Here is a 19,358-nt window from a genome sequence, read left to right on the forward strand (position 1 = left end):
ACTTGTTCAGTTGTTCAGCAACTTGATTTTACTGTTCTGAAAGTCATTTTCGAAATTTAAATAAATCAAGATCACAATAATATGAACATCATAAAAAGGAATTTTATATGTATAAATATTTGGGATTTACTCTGTTTTTGTTTAGGATCGCTATGACCCTGTTGTGTTGTGCATGTAGCATAGCCTAATGCAATTCATTGTGTACATGTAAATATGTAGGCAATATTACTTGTATTAACCCAGTATATATATAGTAGATAGATTCGATTCGAAACGTCATGTTTTACAGAACAATTCAAATACATTTAATCGACATCTTGGTGTGCATATTTGTTTATGCATTGTATTTGTTTTGTAAACATAAACCTATTTTAATGTCATTTGTCTGGACATCACGTTAATACATTTGAATCTATTTAATCGAAACTTTTACGTTTATTTATTATTATTTTTTATTTATATATACTCTAGAAATGCTGGGTTGTTTGAATTCCAATTTGGGTAAAATATGGTTTTTATATTTAAAATGTTAACCCAGCAGTTGAGTTTATTTCACCCAAATTAGGGTTTTGATAACCCAGCATTTATTAGTGCATCTGAAATAGCTTTGTGGCTTTTCACACCCAAGCCAATACTGAACTTTTGTCATGCTTGAAGGATATTTATTTGCCCCATCGTTTTGTTCAATTAAAATGTTTAGATGTATTTAGACGGGTGGCGCAGAGGGTAGCCCCACAGAAGGTCGCTGAGCGTCGGCTGGGTCAGATGGCATTTCTGTGTGGAGTTTGCATGTTCTCCCCGTGTTCGCGTGGGTTTCCTCCGGGTGCTCCGGTTTCCAAGTCCAAAGACATGCGCTGTAGGTGAATTGGGTAAGCTAAGTCGTCCGTAGTGTATGAGTGTATGAATGTTTCCCAGTAATAGGTTGAAGCTGGAAGGGCATCAGCTGCGTAAAGCAAATGCTGGATAAGTTGGCAGTTCATTCTGCTGTGGCGAGCCGAGATTAATAAAGGGACTAAGCTGAAAATAATATGAATGAATGTGTTTAGACTTCATGAGTTTTAATGGCTGTACACTTACTGCGCACTCCACCTGCTGATGGGAGGAGAGAGATGTGCGTGTGTGTGTGTGTGTGTGAGAGAGAGAGAGAGAGAGAGAGAGAGAGAGAGAGAGAGAGAGAGAGAGAGAGAGAGAGAGAGAGAGAGAGAGAAGGTATCTGACTTTCAGGTTTATTTTCACATGGCGCTTTTGTGTGCGTTTACAACTATCTGACGTTCCGTCGGAAATAACAACAGGAAATTGGATTTACTCTTTAAATGGTAAGTGCATGTGTTATTCGATATAGCATCTCTGAAAGCTTTTAGTGTCGTTTAGTGTTAATAAAAGCATGCTGATGGGCTACATGTGACAGTAATTGTATGCGCCTTGACTCACTTTTTTGATGTCGCACAAATAAAATATAGGCCTAATTGCAATTTTAATCTGTAACAATATTTAAAATTAAATCACTATAAAAAATCTCTTGTGCAGTAGTCTACTATTTTTGGTTATTTTGTTGAGCTTTCGTTTGATTTAGCTCGTCTATTTTATCTATTTTATCATTCTTTTTTCTTGTTACACTATTTCATATTTCTAATCTTGCTTTGTTTACTTTTTGGTATTTTTCAGTCTTGGTGTAGTCCTAAATCCATAAAAAAAGGATACAATTTTTCATTTTAACTTCCAAATCCTAACAAAATAAAATACATTTTGTTTCGTTTGTCCAACATGCGCATGACATGAAACTCTCTGGATAATGAAGTGCCAGATGGATGACAAGTTTGTTGTTTTTGCAGACATGTGGAGAAAGAGCGTGTGTGAGGGGTGTAATGAGCTCATCCGGGACAGGTACCTGCTCCGCGTGCAGGACGGGCTGTGGCACGAGCGCTGCCTGCACTGCGCATCATGTCGCGAGCCTCTGAAAGACACCTGCTTTCTCCGCAATAAAACACTCTACTGCAAGCGAGACTACCAGAAGTAAGCCTATATTTACTGCTGTTTGTGTAAACAGTTATTTCGTTTTATGATGCACTTTAAAATGTCCTACTGTTTGAAGTTCAACACGGAAAGTGTGTGATGCGAGTCCACAAGTCAAAAGTTTATTTCATACTATACGTGCTCATATTATCTTAAGTTTAGCATGAAGATCTTGCTCTTTTGTTTTGCTCAGTAGCCTATAAAGGTTTTATTTTGACGTCGTGGTTTATTTTCCTCAGATCGAATGTTTAAAAAACGAAATGTGATTCCATAAGATCATTGGGAGAAATATCTTGCATTTCTGCACTATAGTTTTATTTTATTTGGCATTTATGGTTCCATGCAGATTCTTTAAAATTTAAATTTAAATAAATTAAAACTTTACATGTAAATAAACCTATAAAAACCGATTTAAATTACTCTTCGCTGTCAGAAAAATATATTATTTTGATGACTGAAAGTTTCCACGGAGAAGCAAAATGTAATTTTAATGCCTTCACTGCAAAAACACAAATTTGTAACCTTTATTTTAAAGAGTGTGAATAGAAAGGCAAAAAATAATTGACTAGTCATAATAAGAGTCATATTATATTAACCCTTTAACTGCCCCACCAAGAAAAAAAATTTGGATTGCATTTCTTAACTTCTAATGTCGCTACTTAACACAGTCAACGCATTTTTTTCCAACACATCCTGTAATTTCTAAAATATTAACCTCTACCAAATGGATTATATGTCTGCTTATGGTAAAAGAACCGGAATTATTACATATACTAAAAATCTGAAAAAATATTAAGTGTAAGGCTAATTTATTTTTAAAATATATTAAAAATAAAACATTTTTAAATACTAAATCATCTTTATTTTTTTAAATATGCCATAAAACATTTCAGATTCTCATTTAACATGATTTATTGTTTGTTTTGTTTTGTTGTTGTTGTTGTTGTTGTTGTTTTTTTACCATGAAACCAAAATCAAGTGTAGTAGTGCAACAGGATTATGTTTGTTTGATTTTTTGTAAACCAACAATTATGTGTGTGTAAACTATTATTTAAACCAGTCGAAATATAATCAATCAGTTGGTAGAGCAGACAGTTAGAGGGTTAATAATCTTTGTAAATATTTAAGGCTTATATAAAAAAATATTTTGTGAAGTAATACGATGTAAAACAAAAACAAAAAAAAACAACAACAACAAAAAAAAACGTAAATTAGTTTTCATTTTATTTTGAACATTTAAATTAAAACAAAGAAATAAAACGTTGAAGTTTTATGCTTTATATACATTTTTTTAAGCATTTAAAGTAGTTTTTTGCACCACAAATTGCTGTGATGTAGGATATTGGACTCTAATGTTTGAATGCAAAAATCTGATATAATTTCTTGCTATTAAATTTGCCTTTTGCTCACAACATAATTTTAATTGGCAACAAATTCCCATCCATATAAAGCTACTTGCGGATATAAAATTATCATGCCATGCGCTACAGGCTGTTTAGTTAGCATAAACGTTCACCTTTTAAAATGGACATTATCCTCGGCCTATATGCTCGTCTTAGTGTTGTGTTTTGTGTATTGGGAGACTGCAGACTTTGGCACGGAAGTCCTGAAAGAAAGACAAGGTGACTGCAGGAGGAAGGGTCGCGGTGGGCCGTGGAATGCGAGGCGGCTTTCACACACACACAAACACACACGGTTAGATCAGGAGGACAGCACTACTGACACGCTGTCAAGATGTGTTAAATTAGCAGGACCCATCGGCGTGGTAACGGCAAGCTGGGGACAGCATATGGCCACATCAACACGATGCTCGGACCCCCTGCTACCCCCAAAACTCAGTCTGATTCACATTCTCACCTCCAAATGCGAAAAAGTCTGCCAAACGACCGAGCGCGATCGACGTTAGTAGAGGTTGAGGTGCGTTTCATTTTTGGCAGGTGAGAAAGACAGGCTTCTGGCGTGCAGAATTCAATATGGCGTCTTACCTGACAAAGGTGGTCTGTTTGTATATTACCATTTTGATGTAAACAATGTCTGTAAACAAAAACAATGGTTACGTATTTCCTGTTTTGCGTTTTTAATTTCTATAGCTTCTGAGAATCCAAAAATAGCCACAAATTGATAAATAATGTTATTACCGCTGTTTTAACATTACGTTAGGATTGAATTACCTCTTTTTGTACAGTTATGAAATAGTTTGATAACAAGCAGGAAATGTTCACAGGCAAAGTACCACGTTGAAATAGTCTATAAATTATTTTTTATGTTTTTAGTTTTGTTTATGTATTGTTAATCAGTTTGAATCTTGATTGACTTTGTTGTTGTATTATTTTGTAATCATTATGTTATTTTAATCCAATTTTATTCAGGCGTATTTGTTTAAATGCTGTATGTTTTTATTTACCTTAAAGGGATAGTTCATCCAAACATGAACATTTACTCGCTATTTACTCACCCTCAAGTGAAACCTTTGAGTTTCGTATTTCCGTTGAACACAAAAGAAAATATTTTGAAGAAAGCTGAAAATTGCATCCATTGACTTCCATAGTAGGAAAAACAAATACTTGGGAAAATATAGGTTTCTAAAGAAAATCTTCAGGCTTTCCTCAGAATATCTCCTTTTGTGTCCAAAGGATAAAAGAAACTTAAACTGGTTAGAAACAGTGAAGGGTGAGTAGAACTTTCATTTTGGGGTGAATTTTCCCTTTAAAATTTGACTATTAAGCTTTTTATGTTATTAAGCTATATAAGCATTTTATGTTAATTATTTATTAATTATTATTTTTTTAATCTTTCTTATCCCCAAACATTTCCGCAGGCCCCCTTACACTTTCTTTCTCTGATTGAGGTAAAGTTGGTTTTTATATTCGCACATTCAGACATTCACCCAAATAATATAATTTCAGAAAAGTATTCTTTCCAAATTCAAAATAGGAAAATCATATTAGCAGCCAATGACTATCAAAGTACAACACTGTTCACAGTCAATTAAATAGTGCTAATGTTGTTTTCAAGTCATACTTGCATGCGATTTCAGACCGAATATTCAAAGTAGTGTGTCACAAATTGTCACTTTAAAAAGGAATGAATGTGTGAATATAAAACCAACTTGTCCTGGGGATCTCAATGCCTCAGATAAAAAATCCTGCTTTAATGAACCTAAAAACGTTCTTCTGTGGCATTACTACAGAATAACCTTTTTGGAACCTTTAATTTTAAGATGGTAAACTTTATTTCATAAAAAAGTTGAGTTAAAATGAATGAGGACATGGGAAAATGACCTAAAGTGCTTAAAGTTGTCATGATAGTGAAGTTACTGTAAGATTGTCCATTTTTTCTATATGGTGACGTACACCCAATTGAAACAGCATTAAAATGTGAGGTGGTGAATGATTTTGTTCATTAGGAACTGATTGGATTGTTGAAAGACAGGTGTTGCTAACAACATGAAAGAAGACTAACGAATGGATGAAAGTAGGGCAGAAACAAGAAACACTCTGATAGCCATGTGACCAGAAATTAAGAAAAGTCATTTCAAGAGGCCAGGGAAGGTTATGGCATTTGATAAAAGATTATGAGGCTAAATTAAGTAGATACATCATTTATAACAAGCACTACTTCATTCATTCATTTTCCTTTCAGCTTAGTCCTTTTATTAATCATGCAAACTCCACACAGAAATGCCAGCTGAGGCTCGAACCAGCAACCTTCATGCTTTGAGGCTACCCACTTTACCACCGTGCCACCCTACTATATAAATCTAAAATTAAGAAGAGCAAGTTTTAATGTCATGGCGACTTTAAAATACTAATAGTGTTATTGTGCCTATTATGATTTTTGTCCATGGAGTACAACAGCAGTATGAAATAATTGTGATATCTGGCCTACCTAGCTTGTTCTTTGTACTGTTGTTTGTTTGTTACATTAACAACATTTTGGTAGTAGGGAAAAAGTAGTAAATGCAAATGAAAGAATGATCTCACAGCTTTTGATGCAGGATGTCTTGCTGGAGGATGGCATCATCCTCCATGGAGGGTATTTCTTCAGTGATTCTCAGCCAAGAATAATTAGAAAGATGACTTTAATGTTAAACGTCATGAAGTATTGCACTTGTGTTCAAAAGTTGTTATGGACTTTTTGAGTTCTGATCACCATCTGAGAGTGATTTAACCTCTTAAAGGAATAGTTCACCCAAAAAATGAAAATTCTGCCATTATTTACCTCTCACCTTCCACTTGCTCCAAACCTGTTTAAGTTTCTCTGATTGCTAAGGAATATGTTCATTTTTGATGAATGTTGAAAATTCCATTGACTTTTATTGTATTATATGGAAGTTAGTGGTTTCAAACATTCTTCAAAATATCTTTTTTTGTGTTCTACAGAAAAAAAAGGTTTGGTACCACTTCAGAGTGAATGAATGGTGAGAAATTTGTCATTTTGGGGTGAAGTATCATTCATTTATTCATTCATTCATGGTCCCTATTAATCAGGGGTCGCCACAGCGGAATGAACCACCAATTTATCCAGCATAGGTTTTATGCAGCAGATGCCCTTCCAGCTCCAACCCAGTACTGAGAAACACCCACACTCTCAAATTCACACACACTCATACACTATGGCCAATTTTTGTTTACCCAATTCACCTTTAGTCTTTGGACTGTGGGGGAAACCGAAGCTGGGTGAAGTATCCTCCCATACATTTAATTTCGGTAGCTGATTAGATTTTTAGCAAAACCTCTGCCTTTTGCAAGTCCTGCAGTGCACCTCACATTAGGAGTCCATCAGCCAAAGTAATAATGATTGTAAAGTGACCACTGTGCTTTTAATAAGAGCACTGAGGCTGAGTGGAGGATTGGACCATATGCTGTGGGTGCAGAAGAGCCTCGCGCTGGAGAATATGAGTGTGTTTGTTTGTTGAGGAGGGGGTTCATCTAGCGGGGATCGCTGTGTGTGTGTGAAGTATGTCAAGGCATCTGGATAGGTTGGTGCCCAGTGGTGCCCCTGCTTGATGCCCGTCCGAGCGTGAGATATCTGACCTGACCAATTAGCCACATACGCAGCATTTGGCTGGCACTTCTACCCAGTAGGGCAGTGCTTCACCGTGGGCACGGGGGTGTGGAGCTCGCTGACCCAGCACTTACTGACCAGGTTAAGGAGCAGCTTTTTTGGAAATGGGTCAGCAGGCTGCTTTGTTATGAGATAATTCACTGTTTTATTACGGTGATCAGTTTGATTTGGACTCAAAGTGATGCTTAGACTTCAATTAAAGGATTGTAGCTGATCAATTTGCAAAAGTAATATCCAAGCTCTTGATCAGAGTCGGTTTTACAAGATCATAGAGTGCAATATTTTAGGGATTCCCAATTAAGTTCAAGTTCATTTATTTATAAATCACATTTAAAAACAAGACGGACCAAAGTGCTGTACATCAGTTAAAGTAAAATAAAAAGAAAGAATATGAAAATTCAGGGGATTTGCACAACATGAGGGTGAGTAATACAATAACATTACAACTTTTATATTTAGGTGAAAGAACAGTTTAGATATTTGCAATAGTAGTTTGAAACAAAATAATGTCTGAATTGGTTATGTCAATTACAGTACAAAAACTGGGTAATGAGCTGCCACTACTTGACAGTTGTCATTTTATTACTTCTATATGTATTGCTTATTATACAATATGTTTTTTTAAACTTAAAGTAAAAGTCACTTTGTGAAGCAGCAAATTCTTAAATCAAAAGTTGTCGGAACAAAAATCAAGGTCCTACACAATAATAAAATAATGAACAGTTTCTGTATTTTGTGATTCACAAGTGATTTATGTTTGTTTACTGTTGTGAATTACATTATGGGATGCTGATTTCTGCTCTGTCAACTTTTGATGTTTAACAAAGTGACTTTTATTGACATTTTGAAATAATATAATGTATAATAAATAATACATAGAAAAATAAGTAATAACTGAAAACAACCATTTATTACCATAATAAACACCAACCCATACAATATATCACTTTAAACTATTAAAAATGTTAATAAAACTCACTTTTCAAAGTTAAAGTCACTGGAAGAAAGAGCAAGGTCCCATAAAACAATTTAAATGCATAAATAAATGGGGGGGAAATAAAATAAATACATGAATCACAAAATATGGAAAACTGCTAATTTACGGATATTTTTTACAGTATATAATGCAATTTAAAAGCAAAGAAACAGAAAATGTTTGTAAATCATAAGATATATGCGCAAAATTTAAAGAACTGTTATTTTTTAGTGTGGACAACCTGCAGTTGCCAAAATCATGCATTCATTCTCAAACAGCAGCAATGTTGTTCTTTATGATAAAGTACAGAATTCACTTTTTTCTGTCCCTCTGCTGAACCCAAAAGAGCTCTCAGTTTCCAGAGCAACACTAATAGTCCTCAACAATGCATGGCTATGGGATGTTTCAATTCATACTCATCAAGAGGAATCTTTTTTCTGTACATGAACACACTGCACCTAGCGGAGATACTGAGAGACCTGAGATTAGGTACTAAAATGTACATTCAAAGTACCAGTATGGATCCTTTAGGTACTCCCTTTTTGAAAAGTTTCTCCCCAGTGACTGCTTTTGTACTATGATAATGACTTCTGAGAAAATGGATATGAAAAGTTCAGCATTACATCACAGGGAAAAAGTGTATTTTAAAATATCCTAAAACCAAAAAAATATAAAATTATTTCACCACATTTCTTTTTAAATGTGTAAAATTGATCACAATATCTTTCACAAAATCATAACTATCCCAAACATTTGACCGGTAGTGGAGCATCAGAGATTCCAGGAATGTTGCTGAGTCGCCCTGTCCGTCAAGAAGTGAGACGGGAGTGAAAACAGGGGTGCAGACGCATACCTCCAGCAGGCTGAGTGTGCATCTCAGCGCCTGGCAACCAGAGCTGGGCTTCAGCGGGTCAGACAGAGGCGTCCGGCTCCAGTGCTGTGTCCGGGGCAGGACACCCAGGGTGGTGGGAGAAAGAAGCTCTGCAGGCTGTGGCTCCAGACGGAGGGAAAGAATCAGGCCTCCCGGCGGTCCAGGGAATGATCTTAACTCCACTTAACCAAACCCAGACAAAAGAGGGAGCTGGCCCTGAGCCTCGCTGCCATTGTCCTGCCCTGGCAGACACCACATTTTCTGTTTGTCAAACTGGCCTGAGATTTCCGCGCCCGGAGGGAGGCAGAGAGCCGAGCTGGGGTTTACGGTTTAGGGTGAATCTGACAGGAGGGCTTCCAGAGAGGTGTGACAGCGTCAGATGAAGACTGACAGGTTATTTCTTCATGTGAGACACTATGGGCAAACCCAATGGGGTTGTGTGGCATCGCATGTCTTCTTTTAGACTAGAAAAAAGACAAAATACTGTATTTGTATTTATGTGTTCATCTGTATTTAGATTCCAGTAGTTATATATTTCTCAAACTTGCTTTTATGCACTTAGAAATCTCCACTTTAGTAGCATTTATTTAACAAACATTTAAGTTTTATTCCTTTTCGGGCTTTGTTTATGTAAAGTTTTACATTATACAACAACTAATAATAAATACAACAATTCTTAAATAATTTTAAATTGTTTTACTTCATGTTAAATCTGCTGCAGAGATTTTTTAAAGTTTTGTTTAAGTAATACTGGTTGGAATTCTCTTCAGTCTAAAAATAATAAGGTGTAACTATATGGACAATCACACAGTTAAAAATGCAATGGATTTGTGTTGGGACAAGAGGAAGGAATGAAGTTAGGAATATATGTCGACACACTAACTGCTAGGCTGTTGGCACTGACTGGCAAATTTTAGTTGATTGAACATAAAACAACTAAGTTGCCCCCAAAAAAACTTTAATAGTTGTGTTGTTTCAGCTTATTTTGAATAAGTAGTTTGAACAAACAGCAAACGTCATTTTGTAATGCAGAAAATGCTACAACTGGAGGAAGTTCTGAATTTACAAACAGCTCAAAGCGGAATTATTAACATTTGTGCTGCTTTTACTCGAGGCCACTGTGGAACATTTCTAATCTCTCATTTATTTTCTTTTTTTTGAGAGTGGTTTATTTGTATTCTTTTAATCAATTTTGTACTATATATATATACTATATATACTCTACTATATACTATATACTATACTATATATATATATATAGTACAAAATACTATACAATTATATATAATTTAATTAACTTGATCCTGTCTTCAGTGTTTAGGTTTCTGTTGTAAAAATGTATGTAAATTAGTGCATGTCTCACTGGACACCCTGATCAGTGAACGTCACAATTGTATGGTGAAATCTTTTAGTTTATAAGCTTTTAACTTGCATTGGTGTCTTGCATTAATGCTACAAAAGAGTATTTTCAATTTCAATCATGTACATTATATAAAAATGTTTAATCAAACGCAGTTTCTTTAAATAATAGCCCTTTAATCATTGTGCGTTAGTACACAAAATATAATTCTGGGTTGTTAGTAAACTAAAATGTAAACCATAAAACTAAAACCCTTTTTAATACTTGATGTAAAATAAGTAAAATAATCATTGACTGAAATTCATTAAATAAAACTTTTCATTGAGTTAAATTGGACATAAAGATTAAATGCTAAAACAACAAAATCCCATAGAATAAAATAGAAAAGAGAGAAATTAAAGAAAATTCAAACTATTAATAAAATGATAAAAACGTACGTTAGAAATTTTAACATGTATTTCAATTGTTTTATTTGAAAAACTTTGATGATCACAGCAATTAATTACATTTTAAAAACATGTTAAAATAGAAGTTAAAAAAGCTTTTGTTTTATTCATATATTTCATTTTTTTCACTGTTTTGCTTGTTTTTTGGTGGCTTCATTCTTGTTTTTTCCCATTTTAATAAAGATTGTCTGATTAGTGTTGCATATGTTTTGTTTTGTTTGTTGCAGTTTATCATTTAAATATGCACTGATTTACTTCAATCAGCGATTGTGCTATATGTTGCATTTTACTTTAACTCTTGCTATTTTTTAGATTGGAGTTTGCATTTACATTTAGCAGCTGCTTTTTCCCAAAGAGAAGTAGAAATGAGGATTAAAGAAGCATTTCAGGTCACTGGAGAGCATTGATATATGCCATGAAAAGTCTAAGTTGGTTTAGATTTTTTTATTTATTTATATCAGACAAACAGGAAAAGCAGGAAAAGACTAACTAGTAACGGCTGTTGTTAGTCAGCTAAATGTTGATGAAACCGATGTGTCCTCAGACATTTCTTAAAGATGACCAGAGACTCTGGCTGTGTGTGTAAACCTAAAGGCAAGTCATTTTAAAAGGTTGGGATGTTAAAGCTAAATTTTGTGAAAGAAATTGGGAATTAAATTCAAGTTTAAGTCTTCATTACAACATAACATAAACATAAATCTTAAATATTAAATTTGTTTCCCATCACAGTCAAAGAGCACAATCATTCACTGTTCTGTCCTTTTAAAGATGTATTTGCCACGATGACAGTACATAATATTTTACTAGATATTTTTCAAGATACCAGTATTCAGCCTAAAGTGCAATTTAATGGCTTAATTGGGTTAATTAGGCAAATCATTGTAAAATAGTGGTTTGTTCTGTAGACAACACAAATATTGCCTAAGAGGGCTAATAATTTTGACTATAAAATGGTTTTAAAAGTTTTAAAACTTTTATTCTAGCCGAAATTAAACAAGAAATAAAACAAAGTCTTCTAGACTTTTTTCTCTAGAAGAAAAAATATTATAGGAAATACTGTGAAAAATTCCTTGCTCTGTTTAGATATCATTTGGTAAATATTTGAAAGAGAAAATGAATTCACAGTAGGGCTAATTATTTTGACTTCAACTGTGTGAATATCAACAACAGCTATATTGACGAACTGCTCTTTTGTGTTGTCCTGTCAGGCTGTTTGTAGTGCGGTGTCAGGGCTGTTCAGAGATCATCTCTCCATCTGAGCTGGTGATGCGGGCGCAGGGCTCTGCTGTTTTCCACCTGCGCTGCTTCTGCTGCTGTGTGTGCGGCTGCCGGCTGCAGAAGGGAGATCACTGTGTGCTCACAGGAGACGGCCTCTTCTGTGCCACACACTTCCACAACCAACTGGCCAGTCCCACCTCCTCTGACTCAGGTATTGTGCTGTTCCTGAAGAAACACAGTTGCTTGCTCATTTTGCATGTCGTTTTTTTATCTGATGTACTCCCAAGGTTGTGGTTCTTCTGCTAATGTTGTGGTCTGGTGGTTTAAATCGAGCAAAAAAACCAAGCAATTTTGTGTTTAATAGATGTCTAATAGACGTCCAAACATCTTGGCTAAAACAAGGCTAGATTCGGGCTGTCATTGAAAATCGAATAGACGTCTAACAATAGTGTAAAAATAGACTAGTGATCAAATAGATTGGACAGACTTCACATGTAGTCATTCATTCCTCTCTGTATATGTGTGTGAATGCAAGAGTGTATAGGTGTTTCCCAGTGCTGGGTTGCAGCTGGAAGGGCATCCGCTGCGTAAAAAATATGCTGGAGTTGGCGGTTCATTTCGCTGTTTCCTGATAAATAAAGGGACTATGCTGAAGGAAAATGAATGAATTCTGTCCTAAATTTTTTAGTTGAAGTCCTGTCAAATTAACTGGAATTGTTAGGCACAATACACACATCTGTTTCCTGGATTACAGGTAAAAGTGAGGATATTGAGGAGGAGGATGATGATAAAGATAATTTGAAGACAGCAGAAGAGTCGAACACAACAGGAGAAGTGGAACACAAGAGGCCTAAAAGACCTCGTACCATCCTGACAACACAACAGAGACGAGCTTTCAAAGCTTCGTTTGAGGTCTCATCCAAACCCTGCCGAAAGGTCAGAAAATCAGATGTATAATTGTCAAAGCTTGTTTCTGTCACATGAAATATAAGATTATTGTAACTTTTTATCTCACAATTCCGACATTTATTCTGGCAATTATGAAGTACAGTCAAACCTTTGAGGAAGACTAATGAGAATTTTGAAAATAAAGTCTTAGTAGACGTAAATTTTTCTCAACTCTTTTTCTTGCAATACTGATTTGAGTTTTATTTTTTTATTTCATTCTATTTATATCGAATTATATCTTACAACTGCAAATACAAATTTACAATTTACAGGAGACAAGGGCTAACGGGGATACGTTCCTCTCACTTTTAGAGACCATTTAGAAACAGGTGATTAAGAATGCAAACTTTTGGATTCCATACAGCTGTCCCCCCACTTTTAAAATGTCCACTACGCCCCTGGCAACATGTGTAATATTAATGGTAATAATAATAAGAAGAAAAGAGGTTGCTAATAACAAATAAAAACAATAAAAAGAAAATTGGAAAATGAGGGTGATTTTGCATGGTAATGTTAATAATAATAATAATAATAATAATAATAATAATAATAAAGTTGATAATGAGTAGGAGGAAGTTTGGAGGACAAATAATAATAATCATAATTAATAATGATGAGGAGAAAGTTAGGAGAACCAATAACATTAATAATAACTTTAATAATGTAACATTGCCTCTAAGTTTCTCTAAGTATATGCACACACACCACACACACACACACACACACATACTCACTCACTGGCCACTTTATTAGGTACACCTTACTAGTACTGGTTGGACCCTCTTTTGCTTTCAAGAACTGCCTTATCCTTCATGGCATAGATTCAACAAGCTACTGGAAATATTCCTTAGAGGTTTTGGTCCATATTGACATGATGGAATCACACAGTTGCTGCAGATTTGTCAGCTGCACATACATGATGTGAATCTCCTGTTCCACCACATCCCAAAGTGCTCTATTGGATTGAGATCTGGTGACTGTGGAGGTCAATTGAGTACTGTGAACTCATTTTCATCTTCAAGAAACCAGTCTGAGATAATTCACGCTTAATGACATGGTGCGTTATCCTGCTGGAAGTAGCTGACGCAAAATTCTGACCCTACATCTGAATGTCGCAGCAGAAATCGAAGCTCATCAGACCAGGCAACCGTTTTTCCAATCCTCTATTGTGCAATTTTGGTGTGAGCCTGTGCAAATTGTAGCCTCAGTTTCTGATGTTAGCTGACAGGAGTGGCACCCGATGTAGGCCTTCTGCTGCTGTGCGCATCCACCTTAAAAATTACTGTTGCCTTTCTACCCAGCTTGAACCAGTCTGTCCATTCTCCTGTGACCTCTGGCATCAACAAGGCATTTGCACCAACAGAACCGCGCTCCACTGGATAATTTTTTCTTTTTCAGACCATTCTCTGTAAACCTTAGAAATGGTTGTGCGTGAAGATTTCCAGTAGATCAGCAGTTTCTGAAATACTCATGCCACAGTTCAAAGTCATTTAAGTCGTCTTTCTTCCCCATTCTGGTGCTTGGTAAACTGCAGAAGATCATCTTGACCATGTCTACATGAGTTGCTACTATGTGATTGGTTGATTAGAAATTTGCATTAATAAGCAGTTGGACAGGTGTACCTAATAAAGTGGCCAGTGAGAGAGTATATATATATATATTATATATATACTATATATATATATATATATATATATATATATATATATATATATATAATAATTGAGTCTAACTTGTGTTATAAATACATTTTTATGCATGTCTTTTGTAAATTTGTGAAAGGAAGTTTTTGTGCAGCTGGTCTGAACTGTATCTATTGTTGATCTGATACTCCAGTGCGGGTCAGTTCATCAGTTAGCCTACATGAACCCGCAGAGCATGAAGGTCAGCCTGTGGCTCAGGTCTCTGTCTGTCTGTCTATTGTAAGGTTGAGGGAGACTCTGGCAGCAGAGACAGGACTGAGCGTACGAGTCGTTCAGGTCTGGTTCCAGAACCAAAGAGCCAAGGTAACGTGATGCCCGCCGACACAGACAAACACACTCATTGAAAGAACATCAACTTATGCAATTGATAACAGAGCTCTTTCTGCAGCACACCAGCTTGCCAATCAGGAAACAAGCTGTGTTATTGCCTCATGTAGGAAACCGATGACATATTATGTATAGATAACCTTAGATTAGACTTGGATTTCCTTTCAGGGTTAGCGCTGTGTGTGTTTTCAGCCTTCCTTGGCATTTTTAAAGGATATTTTCTCTTATTACTTTTCTCATTACTTACAGTGTTATTCAAAAGTCATGCAAAAATGTGAAAAATGTACACAAAATAAGTGATTTTTATCTGTTACACACCTGAGTTAGATAGATATACATTACCATTATTTTTATTTTCTTCAACTCTGCAGTATTCACTATTGCAGTTAAAGAGACAGAAAAACAGACCAAAACTCGAACCCCCAAAAGTCCCAGCTGGACCACGATGTCTTTCTGTGTGGAGTTTGTATGTTCTCTCAATGTTCTCCCCGTCTCATTCTGTTTCCCCCACAGTCCAAAGACATGCAGTATAGATGAATTTAGTCCCAACTAAATGTCTGAATGAGAGTGTGTTTTCCCAGCACTGAGGGTTGCAGATTTTCTCTAGTTTAACAAAATCAAAAAATATGTATTTAATACACTATTTCCAAATTTAATCAAATTAAACGTCTCGGCAAGAGAGATACAAAAGCTAACATTTGGGAATTTAAGAGGATAGAGAAAGTGCTGAGTTAGATTTATTTTACAAAAAAAATGTAGTGCAGTAGGTAGCTCCACACTTCTGTGGAGTGTGGAGTTTGCATGTACTCCCCCTGTTTGCGTGGGTTTCCTCCGGGTGCTCAGATTTCCCCTACAAGTCCAAATACATGTCCGTAGTGTATGTGTGTAAAATGAGTGTGTATGGGTGTTTTCCAGTACTGGGTTACAGCCGGAATTCGCTGTGCATTCGCTGTGTAAAACATATGCTGGATAAGTTGGCGGTTCATTCTGCTGTGGCAACCCCTGATTAATAAAGGGACTAAGCTGAAAAGAGAATGAATGAATGAATGAATGAATAGATCACAAGACACAAAAATAGCTGATATTATTCAAGTAATTGGTTTTAAATGTTTTTTTATTCTTTGGTTGTTTACCTATGATCTTTGGTTGTTGTTGTTTGCTTTGTGATGGTTGTTTTCAAGTCTCATTGCAGTTAAAATGGCTCCTCTTCTTCTACGTTCTGCAGATTAATTTTTTTGCATACCTAAAACCTTTCCAGCAGTGACTGTATAAATCTGAGCTCCATCTTTTCACACTGAGGATGAGTGATACAAACACAAAAAGATTGAAAACACTCACCAGAAGGAAACACAATTCATTAAGAGCTGGGGGTGAAAAGTTTTTAAATTTTGAAGTTTGTCCTCCGGGAAGCATTCAAGTATCTTCTGTTGCTTCTGAAGGGCAGCGTTAAATAGAATAAAAAGTTATATTTGAACAAAATAAGAAAAACAATATGTGTACTTCATGTAACATATTTGACGTAAAATATCTTTTTTCACATTTTTGCTGATTTTGCTATGGGTTTCAAAAATGATGCATAACACTGTATATATGAAAAGGGATATGTTTTTATTATGGAAATCTTATTGTCTCTGCAGATGAAAAAACTGGCGAGAAGACAACAGCAGCAGAAGCAAACTGTTTCCCCACAGGAGAAAAGGGAGAGTCAATCACAACAACATACTGGTACTCACACATTGCTTATCACCTATTAAACCCCACGTTTAAAGCTACAGTTCACCCTTCATCAGTTCTATTTAGGCAATATTCCCAATCAACATAAATTCTCAGAACATTCTGTTATTGTCCCCATAGCATATAATATTTTAAAGTTTATTGCCCATTCAGTTAAAATGATAATAGAAGAGGAAAGTTTTAGGAATGTTCCTCTCTCAAAAATATACTTTTACTACCAAATAAAAAAGTATTTGGAAACCACAAATTGACTATAGTTTTTGTTTTAACTGTGATTTACAAATTGTAAAAATTCGTATGAGTAAAAAAAAACATGCTTAACACACTTTTACTATGTAATAAAAAACAATGGTTCATTTTTAAGGGCAATTTTATCATTAGTCATTAGGGGCATAAAATGGGCCAAATAAATGGTCCATTTTTGAGTTTTTTTAAGGCTGGCAGAGAAGAGATAAATGCAGCTTAACAGAGAAATTATAACCAAAACCAGACCCATTTTAGTCTACTGCACCTACAACATACATAACATCATACACATACATCATTCTGAAGTAGAAGTTTTAAAAACGCTACACAACATCAAACTATTAAAAAGCAGACCAGACAATTTTTAACGAACATATAATTCTTATATGTTCATACATGAAGGTTCATATATACAATTATCCCCTTCAGACCTGAATTATGTTCCAGGTTTCAGAGAAATTTTAAAGTGCATTTCCCCTGTTCTTAAGGCATCCATAAATGGGACATTTCAATAATTTTAAATTGTTTCAATGGACATCACGTTAAAGGAGTTATACTTATAAAACAGTAAACCAACATGAAGGTATAAATAAAATAATACAGATTGTTGCACTTTACTTAAAGTTTTTTTTTCTGAAGGTTACAAACCTGAGCAGTGTAACATGTTAACTTTTAATTAATAGACAGCACATTATTAGAACGACAAAAATAGAAACTCTGTCATCATTTACTCAACCTTTACTAGTTTCAATCGTTCATGAGTTTCTTTTTGTTGAACACAAAAGAAGATATTTGGAAGAAAATTGGAAAGCAGTTTTAAATGTATTTAAATAAATGTAAAAATAGCAAAAACACGATTATGATTATGATTCTATTTAGAGTTACTGTCCAGAATGTTCATTAATTGCAATGATACCACAAATATGTTAATCAAACATAAAGTCACAGTTTACACTTTGTATTATAAACAAAAATAAGATATGATCCAAAAACATAGGATTTTGTCAAGGTTTAGAGTGACTTAATGGGGTTAACAGCTGGCCCGTAACCAAGGGTGATCAGGTGGTTTGAAAGACCCACTCCTTCACTGACAAGGTACAGAATTTGTCATATACACAACCTCATTTATCCTATTTTGACTGCTATGCCATAATAAATTGTGACTGAGGAAAGTTGAATGTGCTGGCCAGTTTGTGTTTGCCTAATAAATGACAATAGGCTAGTTTTAATTTAAATCTTGAACAGGATCATTTTTTCTAATGATATATGATGTAATAAATTTGTATTTGAAAAATAAAGCATTATTCTCATTTTTTTTCTTCTAAATATTTAGGAAATGTTTTTGGTACATCAAAAAGTGTGGTTGATGACCATCCAACAAGCTAATCCAGCAAAAAATAGTGCTTAAAAAGTATTTAAACCTCATTATTAAATAGAAAATGAGGCTAATAACTGCACAAAGGTCCATATTTTAAGAAAAGGAACCACCCCTTTTACCAGGTTGGCAATGGGCCTGAGCAGTTGTAGGCCTATATGTTAAAAGTCTGTACAACTTAAAGTCATCACTAACAGTCAATCCTGAAATTATTCCTACCCCATAATTAATTATTCATAATTTCCGGCTTGACTATATACAAATAAAGCTGCATCAAGTTATTTAGTTGTTTTTTGTATGCCCACAGCGCCCTCTTGTGGAGCTTTACCCGTGGAGCTGGAATGCGCAGGTTCATATTCACTTCACCAGCAGAACCTCAGTCTAGATTCACAGAGCTTCAAGCTGGACCCCTTCAGACAAGGCCTCACCCCTCCTCAGATGCCCGGAGACCATATGCATCCCTATGGTATTAAATAACACATTATAGGCTCACAGCAATGCTGTGCTGGAAAAGGCATTTTAAAAAGTATCATTTGTCTCTTTGCAGGTTGTGACACACTCTATGACGAAACAGACAGTGACCCTCTGTGTCATTTTGGAGACTGTATGTCGTCCAGTGAACCCTCCTTTTTAACACCCATTGACCGATTGTATTCAATGCAAGATTCTTATTTCGCCTCCTGAGCATCATTTTGATGGCTCAGAAAAAATGTATGAAGGTGTGTGTGTGTGTGTGTGTGTGTGTGTGTGTGTGTGCGTGTGTGTGTGTGCGTGTGTGTGTGTGTACACATGCTTGTATGTGTTCTGCTTTTGCATGTTTAGTGTAGAAATGATTGTGACTGACGACAAGGGAAATGTACTGTGATGAAAATATTCTTTGTGTAATTTGTATTTATTATTTTTATGTGTGTAATCTGGACTGAATTACAATTAAATGGCCATGACATATTTTTCTTTTGTTCAGAGCTTGATTTATTAAAATGAAGTCAATGTAAATTACTATTTGCAATGTACACACAGAAAAAAAGATTGTTTTGTTTTGGCTTATGGATCTGTGGGAAGAAAAAATAACTT

At 35.2% G+C, this 19,358-nt stretch overlaps 1 protein-coding gene across 1 annotated transcript; it reads left to right on the forward strand.

Moving 5' to 3' along the window:
- The first annotated feature begins 1,786 nt into the window (after positions 1-1,786).
- On the forward strand, positions 1,787-18,968 carry lmx1a (LIM homeobox transcription factor 1, alpha). Its single transcript, XM_056445445.1, has 7 exons — positions 1,787-2,013; positions 11,942-12,162; positions 12,706-12,902; positions 14,837-14,905; positions 16,567-16,654; positions 18,592-18,750; positions 18,832-18,968. The coding sequence occupies exons 1-7, from the start codon at positions 1,793-1,795 to the stop codon at positions 18,966-18,968; spliced, it is 1,092 nt and encodes a 363-aa protein (XP_056301420.1). The 5' UTR covers positions 1,787-1,792.
- The last annotated feature ends 390 nt before the right edge of the window (positions 18,969-19,358 follow it).

This window comes from Danio aesculapii, chromosome 20 (genome assembly GCF_903798145.1).
Source record: "Danio aesculapii chromosome 20, fDanAes4.1, whole genome shotgun sequence".
NCBI classification, from domain to species: Eukaryota; Metazoa; Chordata; class Actinopteri; order Cypriniformes; family Danionidae; genus Danio; species Danio aesculapii.

What these genes read in the sequence shown, in the direction of transcription:
- lmx1a (XM_056445445.1), top strand. Translation starts at nt 1,793, where the DNA reads ATGAAGTGCCAGATGGATGACAAGTTTGTTGTTTTTGCAGACATGTGG. An exon ending in TCCCACCTCCTCTGACTCAG is followed by an intron (nt 12,163 to 12,705) that starts GTATTGTGCTGT and finishes CCTGGATTACAG; the next exon opens with GTAAAAGTGAGGATATTGAG. An exon ending in TCCAGAACCAAAGAGCCAAG is followed by an intron (nt 14,906 to 16,566) that starts GTAACGTGATGC and finishes TTGTCTCTGCAG; the next exon opens with ATGAAAAAACTGGCGAGAAG.